Genomic DNA, 23,150 nt, shown 5'->3' with positions numbered 1-23,150 from the left:
CAACACTTTTTTCCAAGCGACACCGTTTTTGAGCGGCAGTTGGTTGAAAGTGTACCGATTCTTAAGTGCGCAGGCTTTAAGCCGAAAGTGATCCATGGAATGCCAGAAGAGATTAAGGGGTGTTTCAAAATGGAGAGTTTGAAGGGGCAGCTAAAGGAAACTAAACAAGCTTTATGAAGATAAGAGTCACAGGTGTATTTAGGGGTATTTTCAGGAGGCGTTTCAGGAAGGTTTCAGGGAGTTTTCAGAGCAGTTTTTCCTAAGAGGAGACCCCCTGTAAATCCACTTAAATCCAACAGGAGAGGATGAGAGAGTTTAAATGGGGTTAAGGGAAGTTCCGAAGAAGCTTCAAGAATGTATCAAGGAAGCTGAAAAGTTTTTTTTCAAAAGTGTTTCAGTGGCTTTTTAGAGGAGTTTAAGTGGCAAGAGAACCAAATGGTATTCAAACGATAAAAGGGAGAGATAGGTTTCAGAAGCAAGGCAGAGGAAAAAGACTTGAGGGTTGAAGGGAAGGGAAAGGAGGGTTTTGGGGTCTGCAGGAGAGTTTTGAAAAAGTTTACAAAAGATGGGTGATAAGAAAAGTTCAAAGAAAAGCCATGCGTGTTTAAAAGGGTCTTAAAGGATAGATTGGGAAACATAAGCGGGCGGGGTTTCAAAGCGGGTTAAGGAGATTCCATGAGAATTCCATGGAAGAAAGAATAGTACAAGAGAAGTTTCAGGAGAAGTGCAAGAAGGGTGGAATGAGTTTCAATGTAAGTTTATATAGGACGGCAAAAAATATTTGGAAGAGGGTTGCAGGAGAGTTTCAGGGAAGTTAAATGAGGGTGTGTAGCAAGGAGAGCTCAAAGTCATATACAGCTTATCGCGTTAGATAATTTTTACCGAAATCTCAACTGCTGAGTGTTCGGTAATGGATTTTTACCGAAATTCTGTAAAAAATACAACATTTCGGTAAAATGTTATCGTGTATCTGTCAAACTCTAACGATGTTCGGTAAATGTTGCCAGTTTTACCGATTTTTTCCGGTAAACAAAACTTAACAGTAAAATATTACCAAAGTCGGTGATTCTTTTAAGTGTGTAGTGGGTTCGGATGACGTGAGGGGAAATCCAGGGTTCAGAAAGATAAAGAGAGTTTCAAAAATATTTCAGAGGTTTGTTTTGGGAATTTTATGAAACTTTCAGGCAGGTTTCAGCTGGTTTAGGGCTGGTTTCAAAGTTTTTTTGTTAGTAATGTTAATGGGTTTTAAGGGTATTAAAAAAGCCATTCCAAGACATTTACGTTACGCTAACAGCGGTTTGAGTAGAATGAAGAGTTTTAAGTGGTGATAGGGAAGGTGGCTTGATTCTTAGGAAAGCCAAATGAATTTTCAGAGAATTCAAGTGAAATTTTCACAAAATTTACCGTAACTCAAGAAAGAAAAAAAGTCCATTCCAAAAATTTCAGCTATCAAAGCAAATTGTATCCATAGAAAATTGAATATTGCTCGATAGGAAAATTAAATAAATAACACCATAAATTGCACCATAGAAAATAGACTAATGCTCCATAAGTATTATAAAACTGCACCACATAAAATACAATTTGCTCCATAAAAAATGAAAATTCTCCATAACTTTAAACATTTGCACCACTAAAGCAGTGCAATGTAAAGCAATTCAGCCCTGTCGAATTAAATTATGAGAATATTCTATCTATGGAGGATATTCATTTTTTATGGATAATACTTATGGAGAATTTTTTATTTTCTAGATGTCCCGGCAAACGTCGTACTGCCTGCTTACTGTGTTTTTGACAACCAGCTCCAAGTGCCGTCCAAAACGGAATTTCAGATTTTCCCGTTTTTCTCACTTTCCCAAACACTTTTTCCAGTTATTTTTTCGCACGAAATGAAGTATGTCCGTTGACCCGTTCCCGACCCTATTCGTGACATACAAACACCATTCCATTTTTATTTATACAGATAGATTCGCATTTTTCTATGGAGCATTTCTATTTTATTATGGAGCATTTCAGTATTATTTATTTGTGGAAAATTTCACTTTTAATGAGAAAATGTAATGTTTTACCGGTACATTTTTTATAAAGTATGGAACGTTTTCAATTATTTATAGTTAACATTGCACATTTTCATGGAACATATGTTCTTTCTTTATGGAGCGTTTTTTGATTTTCTATGGAGCGTTTCTATTTGTTTATGGGTGCAATAAATAGGCTGCCGTTTTCGTTAAAACAAAAAAGGTTATTATGCGGTTTTCTTGTGTGTTTTGAAGATTCGATCAGTTTACCCCGAAACAAAAAGGTCAATCCCAAAGGCACTTACCGTCCGGGCGCAGTCGTATTGGAGGTGAGGTCAGCTTAAGCGTTGATGACAGGGCGTGCGAGTCCAGGGGCCCTCCAAAGACATACTCATACGTAGCTTCCTGACTCAAGGTTGTAACTGGAATGCGGGTGAAATAATCTTGTTGGTTGTTTACGGTTATTATTGGTGGCATGATACTTTACGTGAGCTGATGGCAAGTCGTGGATGAAAAATTTTCAACTGATAATCTGGTTATCAAACTCATAAAGGTACATCCAATGGAGAAATGAGGACTGATTCGATATACAGGGAAGTAGGAACTCATAAAAGGTACTTACATGAACTCATATTTGAAGCAAACACTTAACGAAATCATACCAAGAACAGAAAAGGCACTATTACATCCATCACGGTGGTAAGGGAGGTAACGAGGAGTTTTGAAGGGAGTTGCATGCTTGCGCGGATGAAAATGGCGAAAAAAGTAGGAACACTATTAAACATCTAGAAAAAGTTGGGCACACTGCAAAATTATTTTGGGAACCAACCTGGAAACACTGACAGCGGCTGCAGCACTTGGGTCGAACGTAACGGCGGTGGCAACGGCGGTAACTGTGGCTCCGGGCCGTTCGAGATGGAAGACGGAGGAGAGATCATCGAAGGGTCGCCGTTTGCCGCCATAACATGGAGACGGCCGGCTGGAGGGGTTTCAATTGGCGTTGTTAGTAGGATGTGTTAGTAATGGAACCGACCGAGAAGGAGATAAATTGACATTAAAGTTAGGATTAGTATGTGTTAGTAAGTACATGACAGGTTATATAGGATTCAAACAATTTGATATGTCGTATCGTAATAAGGCTGACACAAATTTCGATTGTCTCTTATGTCACCGCCCCCTCGGAAAATTTGAGTCAAAATTCAACATTTTGAAGGGGGACACCAATAAATTATTCAAAAAATTTTCAAATTTTAAGGTGAAATTAGAGTTGCACAGAAAATTTCTTAACAAATCCGATGAGTTTATAGATTTTGCCGAATTGTTTGGGTATTTCTTCATCAAATACATTTATTATTTATTGTCCTCCCCCTTAGCGAGCCAACGAGTATTGTGACAAAAGAAGAAAATGAGTTTTGTTCCGGCCTAATTGTTAATTGTAATGAGGTATGTATGTAATAACTAAATAATAACGAATGTTATACAGGGGATAGACAAAATTATCGGGACAGGCAAAATTTTCACTTTTCAAAAAATGTTCACTTAGCTGTAACATTTCGAAAAGTGCATTAAATATTCTCAAATTTTCACTGTAAGTAGATAAACTAGTTGTGTATCAGCGTTAGCGATTTAAATTGTAATATGCATATGTATAATATGCAAAAACAACTATGAAAACTTCATACAATACTTGTCTCGTCAAGAATTCCTCCATGTTTACTTTACCTTTAGCCTATAACTAAGGTACATGTGTGAAGAATTTGCATTTGTTGGAATTCGTGAATAAAAAGAAATAAAAGGGACACATTCAGGTTTTCTATTGTAATCTTCACATGAGTTTCTTTTCAAATTCAATTATTCTAATCAATATTAGAAAGAAAAGAAAAAAAATGATAAAAATGAGGCAAGTATCTTCAATGTCCTTATCAACAGTTAAGCGACAAAGCATAGAATCAGAATATGTTTTACTTTAACCTTTCGCGATTGGCTGTAATTTTAAGAAACTTCTTCATTCCAGTCACTAAACCAAGGAATGGGAATAGATTCTCCCTCCTACAGCACATGCATAATTAAAGAACCATTACACGAGTACAAATTTAAAACCCCTCCGTGGGCTATATGTTTTCTTGAATTGTTTGCTAGCGGCACTCCCAAGTTATTCTTCCATAATAATTAAATTAAAACTTTCCAACGTGCACACAGTTCCACCGAAACTGGCATCCTCAGAAATAAAGTGCATCTCTCCATGAAAGAAACTTGCCTTTTTCACAACTATACGTCTGCCAGTACCTACGCTGCACTGCTAACAACCCAAGATTCAGGAGTTTTTGTGTGTTGTTTATGCCCCCGGGCACGATATTTACCTTATTCACCAACAAAGGTTTCCTTCCGCTTTTTACTTGGACTGTTTGTTCCACATTTTCCTCTGGTGATTCTGGTTGGACCGGGAATGTTTCAAGATGCATCCCATGCCCAACGATCGATGGGAGGAGGAGAAGGACGAATCGTGTGCATGCTCCGCCGCTCTCTGTGCATGCAAATGCTTCATATTTCAGCCAACCAACCAATGCAACGGCAACGCAGGGGAAAATGCAAACTGCATACCTAGTCTGCAATGTTTATGACTGTGGCACACAGCTCAGCAACAAGCACGCCCTGGCCCATTCTATTGGGGCAGGGTGTGTTGGTAGAAATATGGCTGTAACGTGCCCAATCGAAATTTGTATGTCTGAAAAATAAATCATTTTTCGTATGAAATGTACAAAGCGCTGTAAACTGTATAAGATAAACGAATCTGCCAACTTTCCAAGGAGTTCCCATGCTGTCGAACCGGTAAACGCACAGGTATTCAGCAAGATCCTGGAGGAATCCTCGGAGGAATATCTGGGAATCCCTGGAAAAATTTCTAGAGGAGTTCCTGGAGGAATTCCTGGAGCAATTCCTGGAGGAATCCCCGGAGGAGTTCGTGGAGGAATACCCGGAGGAATTCCTGGAGGAATACTCGGAGGAATTCCTGGAGGAATACTTGGAGGAATTTCTGAAGGAGTCCCCTGAGGAATTCCTGGAGCAATTCCTGGAGGAATCCCCGGAGGAGTTCCTGGAGGAATACCCGGAGGAATTCCTGGAGGAATACTCGGAGGAATTCCTGGAGGAATCCCCGGAGGAATTCCTGGAGGAATCCCCGGAGGAATTCCTGGAGGAATCCCCGGAGGAATTCCTGGAGGAATCCCCGGAGGAATTCCTGGAGGAATCCCCGGAGGAATTCCTGGAGGAATCCCCGGAGGAATTCCTGGAGGAATCCCCGGAGGAATTCCTGGAGGAATTCCTAGAGGAATCCCTGGAGGAATTCCTGGAGGAATTCGTGGAGGAATCCCCGGAGGAATTCCTGGAGGAACCCCCGGAGGAATCCCTGGAAGAATTCCAGCAGGAGTCCCCTGAAGAATTCTTGCAGGAATCCCCAGAGGGATTCCTGAGAGAATCGTTGGAGGAATTCCTGGCGCAAACCCTTGATGAATCCCTAGAAAAATTCCTGGAAAAATCTCTGGAAAAATTCCTGGCGGAATACCTGGAAGAGTTCCTGGAGGAATTCCTGGAGGAATCCCTGGAGAAGCATGAAGAAAAAAAAATGAATGGAGAAAGAGTTCCTGAGGAAATCCGTGGAGTAAATTCTTAGGGAATCCCTGAAGGAATATGCTAGTCACAGTATAATATCTGCGCATCCTGTATCAATTCGGTTCTCCTACGGCACAAGTCTTCCTCCACAATGCCCCCATCTATCTGCTTCCGCTCTCAAAACGGAACTCATTGTTTGCTCAGTGAGTGCGCTTGCTGTAACCAACGCCGGTTGAACGTGAATAAATAAATATCTGGTTCCGACAGGAAGGCGGCGAAGGCACTGAGCAAGGGAGCAGCGGGGTTGTTTTCTAAATAATATCTTACGGCTGGTTGCCTTGGCATAGAAGAAGACAGCAAAGCGCATACCCCCATTGTTGCTGCTGCGATCCTTGGTCCATTCCGATAAGGAACGGACTGCTCGAGATTGGTGAAATTTTTCGCTCGGTTGACCATTTGCTCTCCGGTTTGCTGCTGGCTCGCTATGGCTAAGGAATCTCCCTTCCCGATCCGATAGCAGCATCATCGTCATGTGCACTCGATATGGGAATTGATTTGCTGGAAAATTATTGGGAATAGAAGCAGTTGGTTTGATGTTGTTGGGAGCGATACATAAACTGCGAAACCTTATCTGGAATGTTCGTTGCAGGTGCCGTGTAAGAATGAAATATTGATCTTTTGTCGGATATCAAAGTAAGGATTTACCTTAAAATCATCTACCTGTGAACTAAGTTCCAAGTTTACTTTTGTCGAGACTAATCTCAGACACTTCGACAAGATTGATGTAATCCTACAAAGGTCGAGAGCTGCCGTGACCACGGATGCCCCGGTCACCTAAGAAAGCTGTAGAAAGCTCTACGACCTCTAAGGCCTAGGAGTGAAGGGGATGTGGGTTTTTACTGAGAATTTAAGATTTTTGCATTTAAATGAATATTCATTTATTGAACTATAATATGGATAATACTACACTAGCAGTGTTGCCAGCTTCTAAAGAAATTTGTAACCATAAAGTAAAACCCATGAGAAAATGAGTAGATGGAAACACCGTAGATAAAGTGCATTTTAGAGGTCAAAGGATTGTTATACGTAGTTCTACTGCCCTTGAATTTTACAAATACAATCATAGAATGGTTTTTCTTCAAAAACGAAAATCTAGCGATGTACATGTTGAACCGATTGAATGTCAGTATTTCTTCCATGTTCAGTACCACCAAATAGCATTCCCTCATGAGTTCAACGAGCCCTTGTCATGCAAACATGCAGTTGTTCTAACGACTCGGGAGCGCAGCGTCTTACACAGACACAAAAACGACTCCAAATTATGCTGCAGTTCATAATTCACCGAAATCGACTTGTTTACGCGACACGGTGCCAATACCAGTTGGACCAACAACCGGAGGAAAAAAAACGGTCGTTTGTCGTCGCTGGCATAGTCTGGCCGTCACAGTTCCAAACGAAATGAAAATCTCCGCAACATTTGTCGGAACGGAGTGACGCAAACATTGCAGGTGGCGGCGCGTCTGTGGTCGGCGGTGTTGGTGGCGGTTGGAAAAACTTGCTACGTTTTTCTGTTGAAAACCCAGCAAATGGCGACTGATGATGATGACGGTTTGAATAATTTCTCCGACCTGGGACGATTACTGTTATTAGTGGGTATTAGGGTACTACACGCATGCACCGGCTGGCTGTGGAATTCCGCTAAGTTGGTGACCTCCTCGCTATCCGCACAGCAACATACATTCTGGCAATTCCATGAATTCGTTGGCACGAAGCTTAGATTAATGAGCTTTACAAATGCTGGTTTAATGCAACTGTAGAATACATTTATTTAGGCAACGGCCACATATGCGGGATGAAAAGGGTACTCATTTTCCAAACCAGTGCTGTGCAGGACATTTCCGCAAGGAAGGAATACACGCTTGACCCATATGCTTGCAAGCACAAATTTTAAACATTTAAATTATAAATGGCACATTCAATTGTTACCCGGCAGGAATGATTTTTAAACTCGCATCTTGCGAACTTGTAGGTACGGGCATTGTAGTGCACTAATAGTAATAGTATACATCCAGGCTTCACTTTTAACAATTCCCGCTCTCATACTGTAATCCGCACATAATCCTCATCAGGACAGAGGCTCTGAGCCGTAAAATTCGGTCAATCGTGCCCAATCTGGATCGAATATTGAGTAGACAGTGTCGATTTCGAGGGTCAGGTGACACGGGTTAGTGATGAATTCGTTTTCCAATGAACTTAATCCGTATTCAGTTTCTGCAGGTTTTCTTGCAAATGTGTTGAACATCGAACGCCAAACCTGGGAGTTTCTAAATAAATTCTAACCGAGCGCAAATAATGGTGAGTCGATAACTTGGCTACCACGTCTCTAGTCCTCACTAATTCCTATTTCACGCCTACATGAACCAGTCGAAGACAAAGAAAGAGTTGTGTGCTTCAGGACAGCTGGGATTACATCCCTGGGGCTTGACGAGCCCTTCAGTTCGAGTCAGCCACGTAGTCGCCGGCTAAGATAGGACTACTATCCCCATTTCAAGGTGTCAAGTGACCCGTGCCGAGGAATGAGTGATCGAGAGTGCGGAAAGATGCTCGATCGTCAGTCTTCCCACAAACTTGACACATGTTCAACTTCTGTACGTTTTCTCGCACTTGTGTTGAACATCAAACACCAAACATCGGAGTACCCGTGTTTGCTGCCGTACTCCGTACCGAAGAGTACACGCTATTTTTTTCTCGCTCATCGGCTGTGTTGGCAACGCACAGAGCGCTGCAACACATGCACAAATGACCGAATGTGTTTAAAATGTGTGCGCGCCACACACATTCCATGTGTTCCCGGCCTCATACTCATTTTTGTGCAGCTCGGTGGAAACGGAACAGTCAAACGTCTCCCGAGCCGCGGCCAAACAGTTTGGCACATGTAAACATGAGGTGAATTTTCGGGATTTTTTCCATCGAAGAGCTGGAAAGCAGATGGAAATGGAAATGTTTTTGACGCATTTTCAACGGCTTCAGCTATTCGATGGAAATAATCTCTGAAAATCATGAAAATTGAATCTTTTTTTCTAAATTTTATAAACAAAAACTAATATGGAAGCGGATTCCATATTCCGGGCGTTCCACAGAATGTGTGTTTTCCACACATGACAAGACTTCATGCACCCGAACACATGAATGTGTACGACCCATGCAACACACAAAATGTGCGGCATGTAAAGAGGGTCGATTTGAGAGCGACCAACACAGCCGCTGTGTCGGTGTGAGTTAGCGTGTACTCAAGTACAAAACTTGTGTACGTACAGAAGTACAAAACGAAAATCGATTCGAGCACAAACCGAGAATGAAACCCGAAGCGGCGTTCGGATTGGCAAACGATTGGTGCCGAACTGTCAATCGTCGTTCGAGAAAGTTCTTTTTTGCACGATTGCTTCCCACTTCGTTTCGCACGGTACACATGTACTGTACAGATGTTCGAACTTGTGTTTGAAACGAACTTTGAACATAAGTACACGTTTGGGTACAGATTTGTGTGTTGCGGTACGAACGCACAGTCAGAGTACAGGCGGAGTATAAATACAGCAGTACTTAGCGAGTTTGATGTTCGTTTGGGAAGACTGTCGATCGTTAACGGAGCCTGTGGGGTACCTGGGCACCCCCCCCCCCCTATCTTAAAGCTGGGAAGGGTGAGCCTGAACGGTTTCTGCGTGAGGAGGGACGGATAGCGCCATCATAGCGGACCCATACCGAGTATCCACCGGCAACGACAATTGGGTCGCGGATGGGTCCAGAAAAATGACGGTGATATGGACGACGGGTAAATACCCCGCCCTCGAGTTGGTGTCTACTATCTATGAGGGCTTCGTGATTGCCAAAATAAACGGGGTCTTCTTCTGTAGCTGTCATGCGCCTCCGCGGTGGTCGATCGAGTAGTTCACGCAGATGCTGGACTATATGACGACCGTGCTGACAGGGCGAAGGTCGGTGGTACTAGCGGGTGACTTCAATGTCTGGGCCGTGGTATAGGGAAGCCGCTTCACGAACTAGCGGGATCAAATCCTGCTAGAAACACTGGCCATGTTAGATGTCGACCTGGCTAATGTCGATACCAAGAGTACCTTTAGTCGGAACGGTGCGGAATCGAATATTGACATTACTTTTTGTAGTCCTCGCGTAACAAGTAGTTCGAACTGGAGAGTAGACGATAGCTACACTCACAGCGATCACCTGGCGGTTCTATACAGTATCAACAACAATAGCAGCAGGCAGTGGGTTAGGCCAAGTCCAAGCTCTCGAAGGTGGAAGACATCATACATCGACGAAGGAGTATTTTCATTATAAGACAATTCACACCTTCAGCCAGAGGCTGAACAGACTGAACACATTACTTATACTAGACAACGGACAACACACAGAACACCCAGCGGCCCAGTGATGATGTTTTCGTTTGACGAAAAGTTTCCCCCGACTGGAGCAGGAATCGAACCCCCATTCCGAGGCTTACGATACGCCTAGACGTCTGTCGCCGCTAACCGTACGGCCACGAAGCCCACAAATGATTTTGGTAGGCTCTCCGCCGTGAGCAAAACCTTAAGCCTGTATACGCAATAATCGAGACACAGAAGTACGGCTGTAGCTCTGTAGTGAATCGGTAAAATTGGCCAAATAATTGACTGACAACTCTTTGGTGTATGTTTATTATTTGTGCCAAATTTCATTAAAATCGATGCATTACTTTTAACTGTGGATGAAAAACAAACAGATGTGCTTTTAAGCATTTTGTACAATCATGACCAATTTTCATTCGCATGGTAGATGGTTCTTTTACGCTACAGTTCAAAGTTCTGTGATGATAATTATGAAATTTCATTAGCAGTTATGATACTTATAGAGACACTTTCTTGTAAAATTTCATCAACTTTTATCAATTGGTTTGAAAGCTACAGATGTTGATAAAGTGAGTGTTAGTGAAAATTTTTCGAGTTTTTCATATGCGATGTTTGCCTATTCATAAATTTTGAAATTCTCTGCCAATTTTCATGAAATTTTCACAAAAGGTAGTTGATTATGTGTATTTTATGTCTGCAAAATTGAATAATTATTGGTATAGTACTTTCAATAGTACAATCGAAACAATAAAGGGTGATGACTAATTGCTGTCTGAGGGACTAAAATCACGTTCAGTCCCAATACATGTTTTGACTATAAAATTAATGATAGTCCATCGATTTTTTTGAAATTTTGCCTATGCAACGAATGTACAGGGGATGGCCAAAATGTTTGGGTGCATCCAAAATTCTTAAATTTTGACTGTTTGTCAACCTATTATACGTGCATCATTGGTACAAATTTGGGCTTGATTGATCAATTTTTCGCGAAGTTAGAACCGTTCGGGTAAAACACTATTATTTAGACAACTAATTTTTGGAGTGTAGAATTAGCAACTAGTTAAAATACACAAAAATAAAAACAAAATAAACTAATTTTTGAACTAGGGTAAAAGCACTATATTTCGCCCCCCTAAAGCATTGAACTATCCAAATTATTGAGTTTCAACATATATTTCCGATAATATCTATGTTTCTTTGGTGATTCTTGCTAATTATCCTTCAATCAGTGGTAACCCAGCTCAAAAGTACCATTAAATAAAGATTTTATTCATTAAAATAACAATTTTCAATATTGATTTGTGATTTATTTTTCGCCCCCCAGAATTCAATCTTCGCCCCAGCTCCGCTCTAATTTTCACCCCCTACAGTTGCCCATAAATTTTCCTTAACTCGATCATGGCTAGCCTTAAAATTTTATTGAATACGAATTATCTCGGCAAGCTTAGTATACTGTCTTCTTCGTTTTTGAGTTATCCAAAGCAAGCTCCCGTCTGAAAGATCAAGAAAAAATGATTTTCCTGTATGCATATTATTCGCCTCCTTGAGTTTAAATTAACAGAATAAAACAATACATACATAGATCAATAGATAGATAGTAAAGTAGAAAACATGGGCAACTAAAAATTACGTAATAATGGGGTACGTACACAAATTACGTCACGCTTTGTGGAGTGAAGTGGGTGGTCTGTTGACGTCCTATGCAAACAAATAGAATGGAAGGGATGATTTTGAAATGGATTTTTTTGCATTACATAACTTAAGGGGAACATCCATAAATTACGTCACGAAAAAAAATATCTATTAGGGGCCCTTAGGGCTACTAATTTTGAAATTATACACTAGATATAACAATATTTGCGAATTCGGCGGTTCTCGCACAGCTGCTGACTGTACAGCAAACTCACTGAGATAATAGTAAAAAGTAACGTTTGTCAGCTGATTCTCAGAAAAAAAAAAACAAATGGTGAATCTGAGTAACAAACTGTCAAATTGCTGAGGGATCGATAATATTGTTTTTTACTTAGTGCTTGGCTGCGTGAATCTTGACGAAAGTTAAAAAAATGCAGGGATTTTGTGAATCCAAAATGAGTGTGCCTAATAAATCTGGCGTTCGGTTTGAATAAGTCCAATCTGCATAAGAATTTCAGCAAATTTACGACTTATTCAAATCGAACGCCAGAAATATTCTTATAAATAAAATGCGTCAAAAAGATTTTATAATTTGAAGCACATGGAATTCAAGTGATTGACAATCTTTCATAGCTGTTGCGAATAGTTAAATGAGAGTTGAATGGAAGTTCATTACTAGCCAAAGCGAAAAATGCCAGCGGACGTTTCGCCCCGTAAAGCTTTCCAGAGTTTGAACAATAGTGTTAGTGATAAACCCTCGTGAGTGAAAGAGGCGCGAAATTTATCACCAATTGTTCACCCCATGCAAAGTCTTTCAAAATCAATTCTATTTTCTCTCCCATTTTTTGTATTTCTCTTCATCAACGTGAACATAGTTTTAAACAAGTTTAGAAAAGTTTGACTTTTGGATTTTTTTTATATTCGACAGAAAGGTCACTTATATCCAGACTCCTCAATTATTTATTTGATTCGGTAAATTTGCGTCACGCAAACCAAAAATTAACGTCTTTTATACAGAATAGCAAACTATCCTTCAAAATAGATTGTGCGGGCATTCCCTTATAGAACACGACAGTTTTGAACGTTCGTCCCACGAGCACTTCCGAAAATCGCCTATTTTTGCCATCACACCAGACTTTACAGTCAAATGTGTTAAAAGTGACAGATTGGCACGTGCTCTTCTGGCTGGCTTGCTCGCATTTCATTTTCGTTGTCTTCCTTGTTGCAACGATGACAGCAATAAGTCGCATCAAAAATGAAGTAGTTTGTGTGATAGCAAGGAGACTAAATTTGACGAGGATCCTTGAAAATTGCGTTTAAAATTAGGTGTCGAATCGACCTTCGAATTCAGTTTGCATAAATGGTACATTTTGCCCCACTTTCCCCAACCTCACAAAGATCAACTTCACCTCATTCGATACCTCCACATCCGAGTTCAGTACGAGAAAGAGAGGGGCGAAAACTGAAACACGCAATACGAGTAGAACGGGACAAGGGATTTCGCCAGGGGCGAAAATTGGACACTTAAAATTTTGTGCTCTAATTTTCGCCACCTATTAAATAGCTAAAAATTGATAAATTTTATCAATTTAGCTGAATAAATCACCTGCTGTGTATTCCTAAGACTTGTATGAATATCAATGTTCATTATTTTGGGTTGGAAGAGTTGATTTTGTATGTCTTCCCAGGTTCTGATTTTCGCTACTGTTTGCATTGCGTTGAAAAAAACATACATCATTGCCATGACTATTTTACAATCGCTAATTCAATCGATTAAGTTTTAGGTTTTGTGGAATATTATTAGTGCACAAGATTGATTTTTATTTGCTCTCTCAGATACGTTGAAAAGCAAACAACAATCTACCTAATTAATCACAAAAACTACGAATGTTTTATAAAGGGGGCGAAAATTGGAGAGGGGGCGAAGACTAGTGCATTTACCCTATCATATTTCGGAAACCAGTGAACCGAATTGAATGAATTTTTTAACGTTTATCAACAATATATTGATACTCAATACGACATTATAAAATGTAATATTTTCTCACGGCGAATTAAGTTATCCCGGATTGAAATTTTTACCCATATAGAGGAAAATAAGTCAAATTTACAATAGCACACATAAATTACTAAATGTGTTCTTCCTTCAATCTAAATAGGCTCTAATATATCTGATTAGAGATAACTTGAGAACAGAAGTGGAAAATCTTTGGATATCAACACTAAAATTTATTGACATTGATGTAAAAAAATATTTTTTTTCGAGAAAAATCCAAAAAGTGTCAATCCATGATAACTTTTTTCAACTTTTAAAAAGTACCTATATTTTAATAGTCTGTAAAGCATTTACATATTGTTAGTGTACGTACAAAATTTCATTCAATTCGGTTCACTGGTTTCCAAGATATGACACCTCAAAAATGAGTTGTCTGAAAAATAGTGTTTTACGCGAACGGTTCTAACTTTGGGAAATATTAATCAATCGAGCCCAAATTTGTACCAATGATGCACACATAATAAGTTGACAAGCAGTCAAAATTTGAGATTTTTTGATACGCTCTATGAAAAGTTATAGCTTGTTGAACTTTTTTGTGAGAGAAAAAAAAGTTGCCTATCCCAAACATTTTGGCCATCCCCTGTAGATGGAGAGGTTTGTGTTCAAAATTTCAGCCATTTCCTTTGCCAAATTCAAAAGTTGCATAGCTGGCAACTGGGTCTCCATTTAGCCGAGTGGTTAAGGCTATGGATCGCCAATCCGGAGACGGCGGGTTCGATTCCCGTTCCGGCCAGGAAAATTTTCTCGACTCCCTCTCGACTAGAGCCATAAAGAAGAAGAAGAAGAAGAAGAAGAAGAAGAGGAGCTGGCAAGCAAAACTAGGGACTGTACAAAATTCAATGGCACACATTCTACTCTTTCATTGCTACAACAAAAAGTACTGCACCGATTCACATGAAATTTTGTCGGTGAAATGAGCACATCTTAAGATGTTATTAGGCCAAATTTGCACAATTTTAATGTATCTATTACATATTTACAGCTGTATTTTTGTGTACCGATTATTGCGGATACAGGCTTTACTTGGTTTAAACGGCGACGAGCTGGCAGCGGTGCTCTCACGTGCGTGCGACGCGACCATGCCTAGCCGAGGCCACCCTAGAAATGGGAGACCTCCGGCTTACTGGTGAACCCAGGCGGTTGCGGACCTGCCGCGCGCCTGCCTACGGGCTGACGTCCATGATTTGAGGAAGAGCGAAACGAACGGCAGGTGGTGTTCAGGGCTGGCATTTCCTCACTCACTGCGCGCAATGCGCAGTTTATAAACGCAAAGCGCAAAGAGCAGGCGGCTACGCAATGATAAATAAAGAGAACGCAGTGAGCAAACTCACACGCAGAGAGCAGTTTGCCATTACACACTGCGTTATTTGTTCTGCTCACTGTGAAAGAGTGTGAAAGTAAATTGACAATGAATGAGGCGAAACGAAGTGAAATCAGAGACAAACAGACGTAACACTGACGAAATTTGCTTCCTATATTTGTCAAGATCCTGTTTACTTTGAGAATTGATGTTTTCGGTAAAGTTGTTAGGCTGATCATGGGCTTAAAGGTTATGGATCGTTTGATTCAGTATTCCACCACTAGGTGGTGCTAGAGAACAAACAAATTTTATATTTCATATATCTCAGGACTCTGATCACTTAGAAAGTTGGTGTCTTCGGCAATGTTGTTTGGTAAGTCAAGGGCTCAAAGTAAATGGACCACTTGTTTCGAAACTCTGCCACTAGGCGGCGCTAGTTACACATTTGCAAGATCATGAAAATGATTGATTTTTTTCATTAAGTATTCAACATGCTGTAATTTTGTTTTCTTTGAACATATTCAAGTCAAGTCAAATGTTTTACAAAGACCAATATGTTAGCCGTAAATGTGCAAAATTTCATTTCATTCGGTTCAATAATTTCTGAGATATTGCAGTTTAATGAAAAATACTCAAATATGAATCATTTAACTAGAATCGCTCCAACTTGATGTAAAATTATCCAATCAACTCCAAATTTGTACCATTTAGAGCTAACTAGTTGTGCAATAAGCGATAAAAATTTGAGATTTTTTGGTGCACTCTATAGAAAGTTACAGCTTGCTGAATATTTTTGCGATAATTAATGAAAGTTGCATGCTTCTTCTAATTGATAACTAGCACCACCTACTGGCAGTATATTGAAACAATTCACCAATCAACTCAAAGGCGTTAACCAACCAAACAACATTGCCGAAGACACCATCTTTCTATGTGATCAGAATCCTGAATTATATACAATATAAATTTTGTTTGCTCTGTAGCGCCGCCTAGTGGAGGAATTTTTAATCTAACGAATCATAATTGATAAGTTGTTAACTAGCCAAACATTTTTTTCCGAAGACATCAACTCTCGAAGTTATCACGATCATGAGATATTTGGTAGAAAAAAACTCGTCTGTATTACATCTGTTTGTCTCTGACATAACAGAAATCACAGACAACAAGATGTGACACTTGTGAAAATATCATACCGTATATCTCAGCACCATGATTACTTAGATAGTTAGGGTGTTTGACAAAGTTGTTAGAATAGTCAAGATCTTGCTAGTGATAGGCCGTTTGGTTATAAATACCTCCACTAGGTGGCGATAGCGATCAAGCAAATTTTATAATCCATATATCTCAGGACTCTGATCACTTAGAAAGATGGTGTCTTCGGCAATGTTGTTTGGTTGGTTAAGGCCTTTCCGTTGATTGGTAAATTGTTTCAATATTCTACCAATAGGTGTTGCTAGTTAAAAATGAGTAGAAGCATGCAACTTTAATTATTTATCGCAAAAATATTCAGCAAGCTGTAACTTTTTATTAAGTGCACCAAAAATTCTCAAATTTTTATCGCTTATTGCACAACTAGTTAGCTCTAAATGGTACAAATTTGGGCTTGATTGGATAATTTTACATGAAGTTAGAGCGATTCTAGTTAAAAAATTCATATTTGAGTATTTTTCATCAAACTGCTATATCTCAGAATTTAGTGAACCGAATGAAATGAAATTTTGCACATTTACGGCTAACATATTGGTCTTTGTAAAACATTTGACTTGACTTGAATATGTTCAAAGAAAACAAAATTACAGCATGTTGAATACTTAATGAAAAAAATCAATCATTTGCATGATCTTGCAAATGTGTAACTAGCGCCGCCTAGTGGCAAAATTTCGAAACAAATTGTCCATGAACTGTAAGCCCTTGTCCTACCAAACAACAATGCCGAAGACACCATCTTTCTAAGTGATCAGAGTCCTGAGATATATGAAATATAAAATTTGTTCGGACACTAGCGCCGCCTAATGGAAGAATTCCGAATCAAACTACCCATTACCAGTAGGTCCTTGACCAGCCTAATAATTATGCCGAAAACACCAACTCTGTAAGTTATCAGGATCCTGAGATATATTGGAAGAAATTTTCGTCAGTGTTACGTTTGTTTATCTGTGATTTCTGTCATACCAACTGCGCAATGAGCAGCGCAATGAGTATGCGTGCATCATGTGTCCTTTACTCTTTGCGTGAAACAGATACATTACACACTGCGCCAAAACGCAGTGCGCCTCAAAGAGCAAAAGATCCGTGAGAATGAGCATCCGAACGCAGCACATTCGTTTGTATTGAATGCGCGCAGCCAGTGGCTCACTGCGTTTTTACACTTTGATGAGAATTCCAGCCCTGGTGGTGTTCGCCACTGCAAAAGCCGCGCTGAAGACCGGAATAAGGGCAAGCAAAAAGGCCTGCTTCGAGGATCCCTGTCAGAGTTCTAACGCGAATCCATTGATGATGCCTACAGTATCTTGATGGCGAAGACGAGAGGTGTAATGACTCGTACAAAACAATCTCCAGATGTGGTGGAGGGATCATCAGAGGGCTCATTTCGTAGGACAGGACTGGGGCTGACGATGAGGAGATGGTAACCAATGTGGAACTTGCGGAAATAGAAAAGTCCCTTAGCGTAGGTAAGGCCCCAGATCCGGACAGAATTCTGAACCTGGCCTTAAAAGTAGCTAGACAAAAGAGTTTTCCCAGAAGTTTGAAAGAGGCAGAGCCTGGTTCTATTGCCAAAGGCGGGGAAACCACCCGGAGACCCGTCGGCATATAGACCCATATGCTTGATCAACACGTTGACAGGTTGATCCCGATGGTAGATAGTTGGGTTAACAGGCGTCATAGGAAAGTAACATTCCACCTGACTCAGGTCCTTTCAGGCCATGGCAGCTTCCGACAGTATCTTCATCGTTTCGGTCTCCCAAATGTTCGGTTTGTGAAGGTTTAGAGGAAACGGCGGAACACGTCTGAAGCAATGCCTTCTTGGTGGTTCCAGAGAGACGAAGGGTTTGGCGACAATAGGAATGTGTTTAGTGGGTCGAGGAGAGAGTAATCCTGTCTGTTGAGCAGATGTTCCCCCATGGTTTAGAAGAAAAAAAAACTAGCAGGGATGATTGCTAGATTGACACTGTACAGTGAAGTTGGAAGGAAGGGAAATCGCTTTTTCATCCCGTAACCGTTTCATGGGATGGCTATGAAGAGATATAAAAATAGAAAAGAAAAATACAAAGTAGGATGAAATCAGAGATTGAACTGAAAACCTTCCACATACGAATAAGAAACGGTAGGTTGGACCACCATTTCCGTCTGTGTTCATATTTAAAAAAATAAAACTATTCAAACCTAAACATAGTATACCAGTTATCGCACTACCTAAGGAAAACTATTTCTACAAAAATAAGAAGAAGACCGACAAATGCCATCGATATGTCAAATGATTGATTAGTTTTCATACTTTACAGAAAAAATATAAAAGTAGAACCAAAACTACATTTACTACATTACGGCGTGTGCTAATGATGGGAACCCTGTGCCAGTTATGGACACATTTGTTAATTTGGGTTCCACTTCGCACTATTTACATGCATTGCTTATGGGATTAGCCATAACTGGTACACTATGGCGAAATAGGGTGCAAGGAAGCCGAGAAGTTGAGGAAAATGATTTATTTCTATCATAATTTGAGCAAATTGTGAAGGGTGACTGAGCCTAACTCACATTTTTAGTGTTCTTTGGCAACGCCACAATAGTGTTCACTATTCAAGGAATCTGACAATATTGTTTTTATTAGCCCTTCAACGATCGTATCTGATTATTGTCTTCTTTTTCTTCTTCTTCTTTCTGTTTTGAGTTATCTGCTAACGGCGCAGTGGGTTGGGCCTGTTACAAGACTATATTCCCAATCTTTACTGTCATGACTATAAGTAAACATTCATTTGTGGGCCTGTTTTGGTTTACTGGGCTGGACATGCTCCATTCAGACGGCCGAAGCAATTTCCCTAGGACCTGTTGCCGGATTAAAAGTAACCAGACCACCATATATGTGGCGAGAAGCAGCTATCAATTCGCTATCAACCGCCATCGCCATCAAGATTGAATTGCACTCCAACAAGAAAGATTAATTTGTCCCATGGGGGTCATTCCAAGTGATGGTAATTATGTGCTAATATTAGCGGCCCATTCGTGATTTGTTAGTTGCGCAATCGTAGATCGAAGCAGAAAAAAAGGCCCATCCGAATGGATTGTGGGCTTGCTTAAATGGGTACTATTAGGGTTAATTTCTTCCTTGATGGGTTGGATTTATGAGCCAACTACTGACCTAGCCTTTTTTATTTGGAAAAATCTTTGTCGTTCAATGACGATTTACCTCTTCGAACTGCATTGTCTAGAGATTCACATATAATCACCACAATCCATTACCAACGTGCAGCCAAAATATGCTGGAATTTCTGAAAACAAAAATTTGCAACAATTTGAAAGATTGTTTCAATGAAGTGTAGCCATTACAAATTGTTTTTTATCTGTAGTAACGAGGCTAGTTCTTCTCGGGACCCACGCTTTACTTCCCTTCCGTAAGAAGAACTCACATTTTCCGAGTTTGTCGGGAGTGGGATTCGATCCCAGATCCTCGGCGTGATAGTCAAGTATTCTAACCATCACACCAGGTCCGCTTCACCTAAATTGATAAAGTTAGTAATTTGAAGTAGGGGCTGTAGTCAAACGAGGTGCAGAAGAAATTAACCTTCACGTACCCGACCCCCGACAACTCATTTTCAAAATGCTGGAATTTCGTCAATTTTCATCCGATTTTTTTGAAGTCGCCCTTAATCGATCATAAATTGGTGCAAGTTTCCTACACTCAAGTGGCCATGTGCTATCCGAAGTCATTCCGGAGATATTCCGGATTGTACTGGGTCATGGGGTGGGAAAGGAATCTGTTTTGCCAAATGACTAAAAAGTGATTATTTCGTGTGTTATTTTGTTTGAGAGGGTCCCGTGGAACCTGTTCTAGGTGTTCCAACTAGCACCAATTAATGATCGATTGAGGGCGACTTAAAAAATCGGAGTAGAATTGACGAAATGTCGGCATTTTGAAAATGAGTTGCCGGGGGTCGGGATGTGAAGGTTGAGGAGAGCATTTCGTATTGTCCATGTCCTTTCCAAAAGACTAATTTTGAGGCTGAATCCTACATCGTATCACAAAGCTATACTTAGCTTATCGTTCGTATTCTGTCGAATCTCGATTCCAATGTCCATTTGCCTTACCGGTAATTAATCTGACCACCGACGCTCGAAAATCGTTTAACTCATTCCGCTAATTCTTAACGCAAGCGGTCGACCTGATGTACCATCCAATCGAATCATCCTTACATAGGTAACTGAACGCAACCGAAGCGCAACCAATCCTCAACGCACAACACGAACTGATTTGAAGAATTTTCTAATCGAGTAGACAATTTTACATTCCATCCAGCTGCTGTTGTTTTCGCGCATTCAGAGGTCCGGCTTAGCAATCTTGGGCCGTCGTCGTCCGTGGTTTTTCAGCTGAGTACTTCCTTTGTTGGGGGGAAGATTGCTCGGAATTCATGTACAGACAGCAGACCATTCTATCATTGATACGAGTTGGAAAGAGCACTATGGGCAACCGTTGATTGAAATAAGGCAAAATTTCGTTTGAAACTTTTCTCTGAAAAAAGTAGCAAGTAACGTTGAAAGTTTTATCCAAGTTTAAAGTCAGTTTTAAAACTTTATTTCATAATTCTAACCACAACAAAACCTCTATTTCACAGATTTGAATTTTCAGTTTTTTCAGAAATTTCCCACTGTGCAGTGCCATAATCGCATTATACTACTGCTGAGCAATAGGCACACATTCACATTTTCGTTTACATCAGAAGAGGTAAAACGACGGCGCACTGGTGGTTAGCTGGCTTCGCTTGCTTACCCATTCATTGTTCCGTTCTGCATCGGAACTCGCGGAGAGCAAGGATGAACCACACCGCACCGCGGCCGCTATGATTACCTCCTCTATCAGTATTCCGCAAAATACTGTGTACCTATTTCAGGGGCTCTCAAGACATCATGAAGGTAACATCCTATGCGATATGCATCACAACAACAGACGCAATCGCAAATCGAACACGTTCTGATTTACGGATGGCGCTTATCCGACATTACCACTTCCTGGTGATGGTCAACTAGGCCCAAAACATTCCATCATCAACAATGTACGGTACCGGCGACCTCCAAGGTACAACCTGGAGCGACTGAAGCAACCGGACAGCTGGAGTACAGTAAAAGCAGACATCAACGACGCACCATCGAACACGTGGAAAGGAGTCGACGAAACGAATGGTTCGACGAGGAAGTGTATGTAGAGCGATTACAGAGATGAAGAACGCAGAACGTGGAACGTTATAAATAAACAGAAGCGAAAACAGCTTACTCGCCTCTTTTGGGAGAGAAAGCGCCGCCTGGAAGAAGCGGAGTGTGAAGAAGAGAAACTGCGGTGCCGTTTTCAGAAACACGGAAATTTTACTAGAAGCTCCACACCTCCGGACGGAGTTGTACCACGAGCCGAAATATGCAGGGATAATGATGGGGGCTTCTTGACGGACGGGCGTGAGCTGATTGGGGTAGAGAATTAAGGCACGAGAGTCTAAAGAGGAAATGCCTACGTCAGTGCAACATAGGACGGAAATGAGCCAACTCCCACGCTGAGGGAAGTTAAGGATGCCATTCATCAGTTCAAAACCAACAAAGCAGCTGGTAAGGATGGTATCGCAGCTGAACTCATCAAGAAGGGCCCAGACAAGTTAGCAACCTGTCTATACTGGTTGATACCCAGGAGATCTGGGAAACCGAACAGCTACCGGAAGCAGGGATGGAAAATGTCACGAAATGTCATGGAAAAAATGTCATGACATTTTTCTATTTACACCACTTTCGGTGTAAATTTCGGTTCGTACACATCACCAGTCCATAGCGTTGATAAGTTATGGATAAACAATGTTGTCAGCAATTAACATTTCCGACTAATTGTGTTGTTTAGTGAATAAAATATTGCCATTTTCTATAGCCTGATCGATAGAGCTCATTTTTCTGAGTATAACGTGATTTTATTTGATTCCAATAGCTTTGTTTTGATGGTTAAAATAACAAAACAGTTTTGATTTTCGTGGATAGAATGACAGTTAAATCGATAAAATGACAGTTCGACCCGAACAAAATTTTTTCCCATACAAACTTTAAATGCATTTTAAAAATAGTTCCCGCACTCCAAAAAATATGAAATTTTGGATTTCGACTAATTTTTGGATGGAGAATCCGATTATAAAATAATCCGGATACCCCTAAAGAACCCAATTGCAGTGATTTAGCAAATAACAAAATGACATTTCCCATCCCTGACCGGAAGAATGGATAACACCGTTCATCACTAAATTTTGTTATGGGATGAGAAAAAAGAACAGGAGTTTGGGACGCTAGAAGTGTCATAGTGGAAAAATTTTTGAAAAATATTGGACCGGGCCTACACAGTTCAAAACCGAAGTTTGTATGGAGAACTTGGGGTGTTCAATTGATATGTGCCTTAGAACGCGCTGCATATATTTAGGCGTTAGACAATAACGAGACTAACCCAAATACCTAAAACGCCTAAACATATGCACGGCACGCTCTAATGCACATATCAATTGAACACCCCAAGTTCTTTATACAAACCTCGGTTTTAAACAGTGAAGGCCCGGTCCAATATTTTTCAAAAAATCTTTCACTATGACACTTCTAGGGTCCCAAACCCCTGTTATTTTTTTTCTCATCCCATAATACCAAATTTTGTAAAATTTTGTCGAGCAGTATAACGTGGGGAGTGGGGTAATCTGACCTATTTACACGAAAGGCGACCATTTGGAATGTAAGAGTTGCAAAGCGATCACCTACAATGCTGCCTACAAAGTGCTATCCCAGACCATCTTCTATCGTCTATCGTCTAAAATCAATTAGTTCATGGGAAGTTATCAAATCTGCTCTATCACCGGTCGGTCGACAACAAACCCGATCTTCACTGTACAGCAAATTCGCCAACATTGCCG

At 40.5% G+C, this 23,150-nt stretch overlaps 1 protein-coding gene across 21 annotated transcripts in view; it reads right to left on the bottom strand.

Annotated features, from left to right (window-relative positions):
- LOC109428702 (glucose transporter type 1) overlaps positions 1-23,150 on the bottom strand; it is a 916,963-nt gene that overhangs the window by 340,145 nt on the left and 553,668 nt on the right. For 16 of the 21 annotated variants that reach the window (XR_009997807.1, XR_009997808.1, XM_062852201.1 and 13 more), the window contains 2 exons: positions 2,848-2,997; positions 2,324-2,461 (listed from right to left, as the gene is read on the bottom strand). Coding sequence is in view for 19 of the 21 variants with exons in the window: in XM_062852201.1 (XP_062708185.1) it covers positions 2,324-2,461; positions 2,848-2,980 (271 nt within the window). In the remaining 2 variants the exon portion in view is untranslated. Of the gene's footprint in view, positions 1-2,323; positions 2,462-2,640; positions 2,793-2,847; positions 2,998-23,150 lie in introns of those variants that run through there. The other 5 variants (XM_062852208.1, XM_062852210.1, XM_062852209.1 and 2 more) reach the window with 5 other exon arrangements.

Source organism: Aedes albopictus, chromosome 2 (genome assembly GCF_035046485.1).
Source record: "Aedes albopictus strain Foshan chromosome 2, AalbF5, whole genome shotgun sequence".
NCBI classification, from domain to species: Eukaryota; Metazoa; Arthropoda; class Insecta; order Diptera; family Culicidae; genus Aedes; species Aedes albopictus.
The sequence above is the reverse complement of the archived record's forward strand: the minus strand, read 5'-3'. Positions and strand labels throughout refer to the sequence as shown.